The sequence below is a fragment of the Carassius carassius genome, chromosome 46, assembly GCF_963082965.1.
Source record: "Carassius carassius chromosome 46, fCarCar2.1, whole genome shotgun sequence".
In the NCBI taxonomy this organism is placed as follows: domain Eukaryota; kingdom Metazoa; phylum Chordata; class Actinopteri; order Cypriniformes; family Cyprinidae; genus Carassius; species Carassius carassius.
This window is the reverse complement of record NC_081800.1, coordinates 24,561,881-24,577,068: the sequence shown is the minus strand read 5'-3', so window position 1 is coordinate 24,577,068 and position 15,188 is coordinate 24,561,881. Positions and strand designations below refer to the sequence as shown.

Genomic DNA, 15,188 nt, shown 5'->3' with positions numbered 1-15,188 from the left:
TTTAAATTAAATTCATAAATTAATATCATGTTATTTATTTTATATATTTTTAGGCTATTCATTTTAAATGCACTAAATGCAGATATTTATAATTATATAATTATAATTATTATAAGCAGCTATTTATTGAGCTAAAGGCCTAATCTCTTTTGTATAATAACTTAGCATTATTTTACTGTTATTTATTTTATAGATGTGTTTTTAATATGCATTTTTGCTGAATGCAGATATTGAATGCAATAATACTAATAATAAGTGAATTATTTATTAAGCTATTTGAAGCAGTTTAGCTTCAAAATAATTAGTCATATTTACTAAATAAACAAACATCGATCTACCTGCTGCTGTTAGCAAAACACGAAAATTATGCGTTTTAACCTGATGAATGTTAATTACAGCTTAAAATATTTTTATACGAAAACACATGGTAAAAACCTTCAATTCATTGTATCCCTCTAGTTATTTGGTTATATTTATCTAGTCATATTTATTTACATATATGATTATAATAATAATTTATTATTATTATTTAACCAAATATTTTATTATAAATAGCATTTCAATATTTAATATCTAAAATAGTGCTATTTAGTTTTTGGAATATATGCATCGATTAATTATTGTTAATAGGCCTAGTCATAATAATAATGTTGATACACAATATATGTGACGAGAGTATTCTTTTTGTTTCTTTTTTTTTTAGTGATTTAGTATTTCTGTTGCTTGGACCGCATCGCGCCGCCTGTAGGCGTCAACGTAGTTATGACGCGCGGAAGCGTCGCGTCGCAGCACTGACGCGGCCCACAATCCAGCGCGCGAGCAGAGGTAACATGGCGCGTCCGCTCAGCGTCTCGAGCAGGGCCGAAAACAACAACAACAACAATAACAACAACATCAGAGCCGGGATACATGGCTTTTAACGCGACCCGTCGCCGCTCCGCGTGATCGTTCTCAGCATGTTCTGTTGATCTGCTGCACATTAGTAATCTAGGTAAGCTCGAGCAGTGAATACACAGGTGAGGAGAAGGTCCGCGAGGCTTTAGTAGCGCAGCGCACGAGCTAAGTGTCAATACATTGACCAAAGTTTGGGGGTATTACTACAAAATTAGAGTTTTGTGAATAAGACACAGCTCTAACTGTTTATTAGTTGCATGCAAAAGTGTTCAGCATGCAAGTATGCAGATAATGATCCATTCCTAGTGTTTAATCATTGCAAGGTTACATGCAATTACCTTTTACAGTGCAAGTAGAAAATCAGGAGGACGCAATGACATTTAGGATACAATATCAGTGCTGGACTCTAATGTGTGACTAGGTCCTGTAAACCTCTAGTTTTGTGTTTGTTCTGGCCTACAGGTCATTAAACTTGATATTAGGACCAAGTTAAGGGATGGATATTTAAATTGTGCATTAGTTTTGTTGTGCATTTCAGATTTTACTCTGTAATTCTTTTTAAATATGCTATGTAATTCCTTCATTTATTAAGCTTATAGTTATTATGTGTTACACATTTAATGTGTAGTTATTGAATGGATTTACTGAGGTGCATGTTTTTGATTCTTAAGAATTAAGCAGGGAACCATTTATTAATGATGATTGCAATTATTCTGTAATAATTTTAATATTGTATGCATTATGTGGTCTGACACTGCTTTTACTAAAATATCCAGTGTATGTATATATATATAAAATATATTTTTTTTTATTTAGCTATAAATATTTCTGTTTATAATATATAATAATTTAGCATTTTGATTTTTTTTATACAATGTTATTTTATTGATGTGGTTTTAATATGCATATTAACACTGATTACATACACTAACTGTAATAATAACATTTAGCTACTTTTAACTATTTGTTTTGATACAAAATGCATATTTAATAGTAATAATTATAATTGAGTATTTATAACAATTTAAAACGATATTGTTTATTTTAAAAAATATGTTTTTTTTAAATGTTTTTACACTGAATAAATATAGTGAATGCAATAACCTTTTTTAACAAGAACCTATTTGTTAGAATTAAATAAAAAAAAATAATGGTTTTTTTTTGACAGTACATTGAAGCTTTGAAAATAACTATAAATAAACTATCGCTGCAAGCTAGTATTCACTTCCCAATATTGCCAAATTCTTGCTGATTTCTCCAACTTTACATGCACAAATATTTTTGCATCCCCACAATCAGATTCTGTCGTGTTTCCATTCCAGAAACCTTCAATCCAGAGCCCTTTGGGCTTTTCTTCAGTCTCGTCCAGAGAGCAGTGGAGTGGCATGGAGGACCCCAAGAGCCCCATGAAGGTGGTCAAAACGTCCCGCTCGAGCGGGGGAAAGATGCCGTCCTCCAAACCCCAGCGAGAGAGCGCCAAAGTCCCGAGCCGAAGCAAAGATGCCATCCCCAGGGTGAAAGAGGAGATCCAGGGCAGCCCCAGCGCTTTCAGGACCCGCACCAGCAGCCCTCAGGAGCCGGGGAAGGGCAAAGCCCGCAGGCTGACGGGCAGAACTAACTCTGGTGAGAGAGGGAAAGGGAAGCCCCAGCCGAGTGAAAGCCGTCAGCAAAACCAGGAGAACAAAACTCCGGTTCGAAACAGTGGACCGATCAAGGATGGAGGAGCAGCACCGCTGACTAGCACAGCAGAGGAGATCTCTACACACAACAACACCATCACCGCTAAAGACAAGATACCCGGTGAGCAACAGGCATTGATAATCTAATGATATCTGGACAATTTGAGATGGTTAAAGGGATAGTTCACCCAAATAAAGAAAATTAGCCCATGATTTACTCACCCTCAAGCCGTCCTAGGTGTATATGACTGTCTTCTTTTAGACTAATCCAATCAGAGTTATATAAAAATTGTCCTGGCCTTTCCAAGCTTTATTATGGCAGTCCAAAAGAAGTCAAATAAAGCACATCCATCTATATTACAAAGTTCTCCACACGGCCCCAGTGCATTGATGCGTTTTATAAAAAAAAAATCTTATTTGTATCCATTATTCTTTAGCATGCCTAGCATACAGAACAACTAGCCTTAAACAATGATCAGTATTTGCCAATACCCTAATAGCCTTAAGCAATGAGAACAAAAGAAGAATCTCGGCTTAGCTTTGTGAAGACATTCAGAGATGAATAAAGGGTGAAATATAGGCAGCTGTGATGTGGATGCTTGATCCCCTTCTTGATATCTTACTCCTTCCAGGTCTCGTGTAAACTTATTGATGCAGTCACATCAGCACAACTTCAGCGATGATTTGCGGGCAAATAGTCAATGTCAATGATACATCGCTGCGAGAAACAGTACTCACTCAGATGACTTTCAAGCTTGCAGCTAATATCAATCAATGCAGAAAATTTGAGTTCAAGCTCACAAACTTGAATCTGGAGAGAAACCGTATGAGGAACGAACCCCTCTCACAGAATTCCTGGTTGTACGTTTCCTATAGAGATGGAATTCACCAAATTTCCCGTTTGATTAAGAAAGCGATAAAGCGACTGAATAATTCTGTATAGATAAGTGTCGTATTTCTGAAGCTTGAATCACTTGACCTGCCAGAACTAACACCACGCTTAATTTTTTTTTTGTCCAAAATCTTTAATTGAGTAAAATGTAATCGCTGCAGTTGTGTATATTTTATAATTATTTACTAATAATTTAATAATTTATTTAATATACGACCTGCATAATTGTATGTGTGTGTATATATATTAGTATATACACACGTGACCCTGGAGCACAAAACCAGTCTGAAGTCGCTGGGGTATATTTTTAGCAATAGCAAAAGAAAAATGTATGGGTCAAAATTATCGATTCTTTTTATGCCAAAAATCATTAGTATACAATGTAAAGATCATGTTCCATGAATATATTTTGTAAACTTCCTGTCGTAAATATATCAAAATTTTTGATTAGTAATATGCATTGCTAATAATCTATTTGGACAACTTCAAAGGCGATTTTCTCAGTATTTAGATTTTTTTGCACAATCAGATTCCAGATTTCCAAATAGTTGTATCTCGGTCAAATATTGTCCTATCATCAATGGAAACCTTATTTATTCCGCTTTCGGATGATTTATAAATCTCAATTTGTTAAAAATGTACACTTAAGACTGGTTTTGTGGTCCATATATATAAGACATTTTAGTCTTTTTGGCACAGACCTGCAAAGTGTGGTTATCTGATTGGTTATGTAATTGGTGTCTGTTTCTTTAAATCTCAGGTGTGGAGGCGGGCATACAGAGAGGTGAGGTCACAGCAGAGGATGTGGAGCTTGGAAACCTGACCTCTGACCAGCAGCTGGGACTCAAACAGGCAGAGGAGAGACTTCAGAGGGACTACATCCACCGGCTGATGAAGGTAAGACACTTCCTCAACTCATAATCAGGAACTAGTACGGTTATACTTGTTTGTTAATGTTGATTACCACAGAAGATCATTTTGACTAGTTCAACCCTATCAGGTTTAGTTATGTAAAGGTCATGGATACTTTAGTGTTTTAAAGGTGTGGCAAGAGTTAACATGAGCCTAGTTTGACAGAATAACTTATTTGCCCTGTCAGTGTACAGATAATTGCTGTGAATTGTAATGAAGCTTGTAACTTTCAGCTTAAAAAAGTATGTATGGATTTATTTACTATCTTATTTATATATGCTTTTATTTATCTATGGTTTTATTATTGTTATTAAAAAATATATTGTACATTTAACTCCTGTCATGAACAAATGACGCTGGAAACTTTCACGTTAAGAAAATATTTTTTTACTACAACAGTAAATACGTATTTAAGTATAATTTCATTTGTGGTATTTATTTTTATTAACCTATTTATGGTTTTATTTACAGGTATATTTATTTTTTGTATACAGTTTTAATTGTGCATGCTTTTATTTATCTATTTTATTAATGTTTGAATTGATTTAATTGTGGTTTTATCATTTGTTAATTTATCTATCCATGGTTTTATTCATGTAAGTTTTATTTATTCATTTCTTTGTGGTTTTATTTATTTATGTGGTTTATATATTTTCATTTTTTATCTCAGGATTTATTTGTGTTTTTTATGGCATTATTTATTGTTATTTATTTATTTGTATTTGATGTATTAATTTTAATATATTTTTTATTTTATTTATAATTTTTTTTTTTTTTTTTAATGCTGTGTTTAGGATTAATTTTGTGCCAAACAAATATGAGTCTCTTTAGTTCATATGTGATTTAACTTTCGCTGACTAATTGAACACAAATGCTGATCTAACTGTCCTGAATATCCATATAAGAGTGACCGTGTTTTTTCACGCTCACTAGCTGATTTTGCTTTTGAATGAAGCTGAAAAGTGCCTCGTTAATCAAATCTGAGTCTATTTTTGTAGAAACCTTGTACTTTTCCACTCAATTTAAACGCTGTTCTTGTATTCAAATTAAGCATGTTCCACTGCTGTGGTATCAATACCGCTGCAATCAAGTAGTATGACGATACATCGAAGTATTGATCTATCAAACACAGCACTAGTGATTGCTTTCTCTGTCGTTGTGTACCTCCACAGCCGTCACCGGAGTACCCGAATTTCCAGTATCTATGCAAACTGTGTTCAGTCCACGTGGAGAACATCCAGGGTGCTCACAAGCACATTAAAGAGAAACGTCACAAGAAGAACATCATGGTGAGGACTACTTTCTGTGCTGGTTTTTATAAAATCCACACTGACTTTTTAGCCTAGAGTAGGTTTTTCTGTGCTAGTTTCTGCTGACAAACTTTTAATGTGTGCCGATATCTACATGAAGTGTCCTCTGATAGTTTAAGTTAATATTCCAGTCATTTATTGATACATTTGCATGTTCTCTGCTGTTGATTAACGGTCACATGACATGCATTTAAATAGATAAAATATATAATCTTTATTAGTTAGTGTTTGATTTTGTAGACCCAAACCTTTCTTAGTTGTGAAAGTGTCTTAGTCATTACATTCAGACTGCCAGTGTTATTTTAGTATTTGGACTGTTTTATTGAGATACTATTGCAGTTATTCACTATTGCATTGTTCACTTGCCTTTAATCATGTTTGAACTTTCTACAGCAGTAGAATATGAAGAAGTACTTAGTTTATGGGAAGCAAAGTTACAATGATATGAAAATTAGTGTCATTCATATGGTTTCAGGTTTAATGTAAACAATCCACATCCTACAACTGAATAGGCTAATGTAAACCTTATAATGCAATGGACATCGTAATCGCATCACATAATTAATCGTATCTTAAATATGACGAATATTTTAATTCAAATTTTTTCTGGACAGCCCTACTGCATGTCACTGTTAGCATGCTAAAACCCTCTCAGGAAAGATGCTCTAGCTAAATATTGAATATTTTGTATCGGATTTGACTCATTTGTGTTGTTTATCTTCTTGTTTTCGTACGTTTGCAGGAGAAGCAGGAGGAGAATGAGTTGCGATCGCTGCCGGCTCCCTCTCTGGCCCAGTTGAGGGCGCTAGACTCGGCCGTGCTGGAAGCAGCAGAAGTGCATGGCATCTCAGAGGAAGACTTCACGCTAAGGCAAGCCGTGGTGCTCCGGATTGAGGGGATTATACGCAAACAACTCACAGGTACACTGCTTGGCTAAAAGCTTGCACTAAACTTAAGTGAAAAGGAAAAAGTCAAGAAAGAGTCTCTTCCAGTCCTCTGAATGTTTAAATTTCTCACTCGTCCTTTCTTAGCATGCTCTCTCCGTCTGTACGGCTCCTGTCTCACCCGCTTCGCCTTCAAAACGAGTGATGTCAACATCGACGTCTCTTATCCCTCCTCTGTGAGTCTGAGCAAACGTTCACGAGCTGCTTCTGTGGATATGTGTCAATGCGTTTGACTGTGTTGTTATTAACTCGTTCGTGTTGTGCAGATGACTCAGCCTGATGTGCTGATCCAGGTGCTGGAGATCCTCAAGAATAGCGGTAAGTTTCGCTTTAATTCATCCACAGACCATTATAACTAGAGGTTGACCGATGTATCGGTTTTGCCGATTAATCGGCACCAATAGTTGATTGATGGACCAATCGGTTAATGGCAAAAATCCATGCCGATAGTTTTCCAGGTTGCATCCGTTGCTGGAGCGGCTGAGAAGGGTCTGTTTTCATTATACAGTATGAGAGCGGCTTCTAGTGGTTGAAATCACTGAAAGCACGTGCTGTTTGTTTAGACACGTAATGCTGCACACTGAACAGAGCGAGAAACTGGAAACCCGGATTTAAATGCAGCTGACAAAAAAAGTTTGCTTAATTTTCAGTAATTAAAAGATAAATAAAATTAATGTTTCATGCCTTGATTTGATAACAATAAAAATGTGAATACACAGAATTTTTGAGGGGAAAAAATCATTAGGCTTCTTTAAGGGGAAAAAAAAAAAAGTTGTTTTATGCCTTCAAATAATTATACATGCTGAAACAGAATTTGGTAACAATAAAAAAAAAATATGGTGAGAAAAAATAAAACATTTCATAGGGCCCTAAACGTAATTTTTGTTAAACATTTATTAAATTGATGTGAAATCGTATGTTTCGTGATTTTAATTAATTAGACTTGCTTCATGATTAATAAACTTTAATTTAACTATTAAAAAGGAGTGGAGAAAAATTTAAATTGAAAAAACAGAATCCAGAAAAATTAAATAACGGAATTTCAAAATAAAATGGAATTTAGAAAAAAATTTAACTGATTACATAGGGCCCTATTAGAGTGTGGTAATTTCAGCAATTAGTATTACTATTACTGTTATTATTATTACTTATATTAATACTACTACTACTACTACTACTACTATTAGTATGGTTCAGTAGTTTTTTTTTTTTTTTAATAAAGCACTATTTTAGTTTTTGTTCACTATCCATTTTAAAAACTATCAGTTAATTAATCGGTATCGGCCAGTGTGGTACAGCCTAGCTATTGATATCGGCAAAATCCATTATCGGTTGACCTCTAATTATAACCCTACACTATCTGGTGAATCAGTTTGTTGATGTCTGAAAAAAAAAATACAACTCAAATGTTTTTGCTTCCTAGTGATGAACAGATATCTAATGTAATGCTTTTAATGATTTTTAGTAAAAAGGAAGGTTGTCAAAATAAATTTTTGAGTTAATTACATGTCGATTAATTAATCGAATTAGTTTTAATATATTGATAGGGACTCCCATAGTTTGGCAACTAATACACTTTTTTAAAAAGTCATGGAAATTGCAAATACAATTTTACATTTAAATATGTATTGTTTAAAATTAGTTGGACAAACTTAAGACTCATAAATAATAATAAAATAAAAAATACAATTAGATTTATTTTATATTATCTTGTAAAAATACGACTTATGTATGTAACTTAAAAATAGCAAAAATGTAAAATTAGTACATATATGTAATGTAGTTTACTATTATTCAACATTATTATTTGTTTAATATTATTAAAAATGTTATACATTGTACATTTTAATATTATTTTTCTAAATAAATAAAAATTAATTGTTTTTATTTTATAAATGTGTATGTAACTTAAAAACATCACAAGTAAATCTGAAAGGGAAAAATAACAAAAATGTCCAATTACTAAATATATAAAACATAGTATAAAATTTGTTAAAAAAATAAAAAATATTGTATAAAATATTTTTATATTCTAAATGCGTATGTAACTTAAAAATAAATCTGAATGGGAATTTTTTTATTTTTATTTTTACAATTACTAAATATATAAAACAGTATACAATTTATGTTAAAAAAAGTACAAATTGTATACATTTTACCTATTATTAATTTGTATATAAAATATTTACATATAACATTTACCTAAAAAAATGGGAAAAATAACTGAAATTTAAAATACAGCAAAAACAGCAGTCAACAGTTTCTACGAGTCCAACTCATTTAAAACAAAACTGTGTAAGCGTAAAGTTTTATTTGCTAATATCTTTGCTTATATGAGTCTACAATACTAATTTGAGTGATTTAAGACTTTAGATCAGAAGGTTTGTAATAAATATGCTTCACTGGTTACAGCTAAAAGCTCATATATGCACCAGACTTGAGTTTCGAGGGCTAAGATTAACTGGAGTTTCACTTCTGTTTTCAGTGGAGTTTGCTGAGGTGGAGTCAGATTTTCATGCCAAAGTCCCCGTTGTTTTCTGCAGAGATGTGGCCAGGTCAGTTTAACGTCGGCAGTAAAATGCTTCTATAAATAGTCATTGCACACAGAGAATAAACATTTGAAGACATCAGTAATAGCCCGTCATAGCTGATAAGAGTTGTTTGATTTCTCTACAGTGGGTTAATGTGCAAAGTGAGCGCAGGAAATGATGTCGCGTGCCTCACCACCAATCACCTTGCAGCTCTGGCCAGACTGGAGCAGAGGCTCGTGCCTTTGGTTCTGGCCTTTCGTCACTGGGCCAACGTACGTATGACTCGTCGCCATCATGTTCTCCAGACATTACATTAACTGTTTGTTAGTGAAGTCTAACGAGATTGTGTTTATCTGTAGCTGTGCCACATCGACTGTCAGACGGAGGGAGGAATCCCGTCCTACTCGCTGTCTCTGATGGTCATATTCTTTCTGCAACAGAGAGCCGAGCCCATCCTGCCCGTTTATCTAGGACACTGGGTATCAACTCATGTTCCAGTGAACCCTGAATGCATAGCTCCTAAATAGCATATAATCAATATATTAACATTAAAAATTCACTGTTTTCTGTTCCAGAGACACTTTAAAATTTTATTTGCAGTAATGTGTTATAGCAATAGCATATTCACACATGAGATGCACATTTGACTTGTATGTAGCTTTCACCTGGATATTTGCTACCTATTAAAACCCTTTGTCAACAAGCATTTTCATTCATGATTTAGTTGATGAGTAAAATATTGCAATTTTATTTTTAAATATTACTTGGAAAACTTTTTTTTTTCCATTCACTATAGTACTGTGCTGTTAAATGTATTATCTAATCATTTCATTCTTTTCACAGTACAAATTAATTAGAAAATGTATTTAAATAATAATAATGATTTACTGAATAAATTGTTTTCAATAATTTGATTTAAACAAGAGATACTTATAGTGCAGAAATATTGTGTGTTGGGGAAAGAACATAATTGTAAGATAATAAAAAATAAATTTTTTTAAATAATATACATTTATAATAATTATTATTTTGAGTATAAATTGTTTTAAGAAACTGACTTTAATAGACAAATAATACATCTAACAGCACAGTACTATAGAGAGTTGAAAAAGAAAAACAACAACAACATAATAATTGCATGATAATATAGTTATATTTTTCAAACGATATTTTATGCATGTTTATAATAATACATTAACAGTATAAATTGATTAAAAATTTGTTTTAAGTAAACGGCACACTACTACATTGAGTGGAGGGGAGGGAAATAATTGCTAGATTATAGACAAATTTTTTTCAATTTATAATACATTTTCACATTATAAATTGATTTAAAAAATTTTTAAATCAACAAATACATCTAACAGCATGGTGCTCTAGTGAGTGAAATTTGATGATGTAACATCATATTTAATAAACATATTTAAATTATTACATTTTCACAGTATAAATAGATTTTAAGAACTGATAATTTTCCAAATAATAATTTTGCATATTTATAGTAATATTGTTTTAGAGCGCAAATTGATTAAAACTGATTTAAACAAGTATACAAAAAACAGCACAGTTAGTATTTTCCATTTAATATTTTGTGTATTTAGAATATTTTTCTTTGCTTTAATTAATTTAGTCTTTATACATGAAAATACAATAAAAATTTATAATACTATTCAAATATATATGTAGTCTTTTCAATTTTAGGATGGAGGCTCTCACATGAGGATAATCATATTTGTGGCTTCGTGGTATTTACATTTATGCATTTAGCAGACGCTTTTATCCAAAGCGACTTACAGTGCATTCAGGCTAACATTTTTTTACCTAACATGTTCTCCCTGGGAATCGAACCCACAACCTTGCGCTGCTAACGCAATGCTCTACCAATTGAGCTACAGGAACAATCTATGAGATTGGTATCTATGAGATTTAAAAGACCCTGATCTAAATACATATCTCTATTCTTCTTTTATGTCTGCTCAGATAAAGGGCTTTGAAGAGAAGCGTGTGGATGAGTTTCACCTGACGGGGATCGTGTCGGACTCGTTCGTGGGTTGGGAGCACAGACCTGCTCCAGCAGGTGAGGGCCGTGGGGACAGCAAAGCCAAACCTGAACCCAAAACTCAGACCGAGAAGAAAGAGAAGAAGGCCGAACACGCTAAGGGCAAGGTGAGTGCTTCACTCCTGCTCATGACTGTATTAAAGAAGCCCTTAGGTGAGTACTATCAGAATTATTAGTAACACGTGTGTGTGTTTCCAGACTCGTCTGACGCTGGAGGAGCCTGTGAACGCATCTCTGGGTCAGCTGTGGCTCGAGCTCCTGCGCTTTTACACGCTGGAGTTTGCACTCGAGGAGCACATCATCAGCATCCGTCTGAAAGAGCTGCTGCCGCGGGAGCTGAAGAACTGGCCTCGCCGCAGACTCGCCATCGAGGGTGAGACCGCAGACGTCTGAGATCCAGTGTGATTAACACTGATATTGCATTGTGAACACTTTATTAGTGGCTGACTTCCTGAAGAGTGAGCACTTGCTTGGTTTCGCTTTTTTCTGTTCATTCAGCAACAGTCGTGTTGGAAATCTGTTTCAAATAAGATTGGTTGAGTTGTTCAACCTCTCTGTTCTCTCTTTTTAGGGATGCACCGATAATGAAACCCAAAACAGTGTAATGGACAAAACAGTATATGTTCTAGCTGATAAGCTGTTTATTTATTTTTTTCATATTATGGATAAAAACTGATTATGTATAATATTAAAATGCTGTTCTGTTTTGTCTAAATTAAAAACATAACTCTAAAAACAATATTTTTTATTTATAATATATTTAATTAATAGCAGTTCAAATAAACACTAATAAAAACATAAAATTAATAAACATTATACTACAGTAAAAATAATTACAGTAATTTTAAAATACTTTAATAGTATATCAGTAATACTAATTGTATCTATATAATATTATAATATTAATATGCAGAATATTTATATAGCATGTCTGTCTAACATTTGTTATATAGTAGTTAATAGCAATTCAAATTGTATATTTAAATATGTATTTTTTTAAATTATAAAAAATGTTAACATCAAACTTTTGGTAAATGTACATTTCTAAAAATAAATAATTAATATATATATATATATATATATATATATATATATATATATATATATATATATATATATATATATATATATATATATATATCCTAAATGGTAAAAACTAATGTAAAATAACACTAAAAAGATTAATGTTCATTTTAATATGTATAAAATACAGTTGTTTGTTCATTAGCTCATGTTAAGAGATATACATTTTGATTTAAAAAATGAACTAATAAATGCATTTTTGTAACATTAATTAAATGCTTAATTATTGTTCATTGTTAGCTCATGTTGAGTCTTATTGCACAGGTAATCTAAAAATGAACACAATTTTATATCCAATATCAACTGACAGCGATAAACAATATCAAACAGCACAGTGTTTTACACTTTCATCTGTTTTTGAGTGCTCTTTGTTTGTCACATTAAGATGAAATCAGAAAAGGAGCTTCAACTGCAGTGTGAAAGCGGCTGTAAATGTCTAAATCATGCGTTTCAGATCCGTTTGCGTTGAAGAGGAATGTGGCTCGCAGTCTGAACAGTCAGATGGTGTTCGAGTACATCCAGGAGCGTTTCCGCATGGCCTACAAGTATTTCGCCTGTCCGCAGAGCAGGAACGGAGCAAACGCCCGCCGTGGCTTACTGAGAAAGAGACTCAGACGTTCTCGCATGGCTCGATTCCGCAGCCTGGACCGAAAGAAGAGCGGCGAGGAGGACGCAGACAGCAGTGATGATGAAGATGAGAGGGATATGGAGGAAGACGAGAGCTTGAGAGCAGGGTTCACCAAGCTCCTGTTGAGCGACGGTGGGATGGACGCCGGATCTGAGGCCGTTTCTCAGGAACACTCCACAGCCGCATCTCCTTCCGCCCTCAACGGCCTGCTGATGGACAGCGATGAGGAGGAGGATAAAGAGCAAGACATGGAGAAACGGGACAGTATCGCACCAGAAGATCTGCACTATGTCTTTGACAGGATGATCTTCACTGGGGGAAAGGTAATTGCACAGGATACGGAAATATTTGTGGTGCTTGACTGTAGGGCTGGACGATTAATCGAAAAATAATCAAAACCGAAATTCATAACCTCTAACCGACGTAATTTTCCCATGTCGGTTATTTCGTTTTTTTAATCTTGTTAACACTTCCCCCTTAAAAGCATACTAGCGCGTGTGTAGCCACATTGTGGCACGAACACTCATATAAACAGTAGCTATGAAGATCGCGCGCACAGAGGAACACAGAAACTAGTTGTCAGCGCTATCCTGTGATTTATCACTGAAGTAGCTTAGAATCTCAAAACTTATTATAGCATGTTTATGTGCAGCGCACATGAAGCACAAGCGCGTGCACAGAGAGCAGCGGTCGGCGGTCGCGCTGCCGGTTCCCCGTTTGTGTGCGTTCTCGGACTGTTCTGTGTATTTTAACTGTAGAAAAGGTTGTTTCCGAGTCGAAACTACGATACAGAAAACTACATCAGTATATCATCATAAACACAGCCGTTTTTGTCTTACGTGAACATAAACAGATGAGAAAGAAAACACACATAGACAACAGCCTAATAAACGTGCTGCCTGTCATCAATGTTAATCAAAGAACAAAAGAAAATCATTCACTGATCTTGACTGAATATATTTAATAACTTTACTTGATTAACCTTTATGTTATTTATAAAAAGAAAACTATGCAGTGTTTTTAAAGTTTTAATTACAGTTTCTGTACCTGAAATTTAGTTTAGTTGTGTTTATGATATTGCTAATTGATTTGTTTGTTCCTTTCTTATTACTGACCTATCTTATTACTTGTCTTTAACACTTTAATATTTGAAATTTCTATAAATCTAGTTGTTTTTGCTATGGTATTTTTTTTTTTTTATCACAGGCAAACTTCCTCTTGCAGTGTTTTGTAGGCGGCTGATGTTTGCTCATGTTATTCAGCTGCAACAGAATGCTTTGTTAAAAATGTTTGACATCTAAATGTTTGACTGAATTTTTTTTTGTATTGGATTTTTTATCTTATTGGAATCGAAACTAGGAATCGATAAGAATCGGAATCTATAAAATTCAAACGATACCCAACTCTAGTAAGAAATGTTACGAACATAGATAAAATAACTGCTGATAGTCAATCATATTTACAGTATAAACCTTGTCAGTGAACTATGAGGGCAAAAAAAAACCGGAAACAAAATAATCGTTCATTAATCGTAATCGAGGTACAATGTTCAATTAATCGAGGTTTTGATTTTAGGCCATAATCGTCCAGCCCTACTTGACTGTGCAGAACTTTTCATTTTTAAATCAGATTTCCAGGTTTGGAAAGGACGTGGGAATTTCTATAGTGAATTATGGCTGTAGCTATCGAATATTTTAGTATTCGAGTATTCTACCAAAAATTCCACCGATTAATCGAGTAATCGGATAAAATGTGTTTTTGCTTAATTAAAGTGCAATATTAATTATGCAAGAGAAAATAAGACTCCTGGGTCTCTTAAAATGAACAACTAAGTTTCCTTTTTTAGAAAAAAAATATTTTTACTTTTTAAATGCATAGAATGCAATGCATACATCAAAAATAAACATTATTACCTAGGGCTGTGATGGTGGCTGATTTTTACCACCGCGGTAGTCATGGACCAACGTGTATGTATATGTTAATGTATAAATATATTGGTGTCAAAATTTGCTTGTTAACGAAGGCGATAATTTTTTTTCAGTTTAACGTATTCAAAATGTTTAACGTAGGGGCGGGGATGGCCACCCACTCACAACTGCTGCTTCTGTCACTTTTTCTCATGACAAGAAGTGAATTTATTCAGTCGCAGAATAACTGAACAGGAGACGTTTCAGACACGCGCTCCACTTCACTTTGTGCGCATCCTTTCATATCAAACTGCAAAATAAACTATGTGCAAGCAGTGTTGTGGTCAGT

At 33.8% G+C, this 15,188-nt stretch overlaps 1 protein-coding gene across 2 annotated transcripts in view; it reads left to right on the top strand.

Moving 5' to 3' along the window:
• Positions 1–790: 790 nt before the first annotated feature.
• The window catches only part of LOC132129774 (terminal uridylyltransferase 4-like), a 40,734-nt gene continuing 26,336 nt past the window's right edge, over positions 791–15,188 (top strand). The window contains exons 1-13 of one of the 2 annotated variants that reach the window (XM_059541529.1): positions 791–991; positions 2,217–2,694; positions 4,226–4,362; positions 5,550–5,666; positions 6,430–6,607; positions 6,719–6,807; positions 6,898–6,949; positions 9,117–9,186; positions 9,308–9,434; positions 9,522–9,641; positions 11,143–11,328; positions 11,420–11,594; positions 12,759–13,255. In XM_059541529.1, the coding sequence (XP_059397512.1) occupies positions 2,280–2,694; positions 4,226–4,362; positions 5,550–5,666; positions 6,430–6,607; positions 6,719–6,807; positions 6,898–6,949; positions 9,117–9,186; positions 9,308–9,434; positions 9,522–9,641; positions 11,143–11,328; positions 11,420–11,594; positions 12,759–13,255 (2,163 nt within the window). In that variant the 5' untranslated portion in view covers positions 791–991; positions 2,217–2,279. The remainder of the gene's footprint in view (positions 992–2,216; positions 2,695–4,225; positions 4,363–5,549; positions 5,667–6,429; positions 6,608–6,718; positions 6,808–6,897; positions 6,950–9,116; positions 9,187–9,307; positions 9,435–9,521; positions 9,642–11,142; positions 11,329–11,419; positions 11,595–12,758; positions 13,256–15,188) is intronic. The other variant, XR_009428576.1, reaches the window with a different exon arrangement.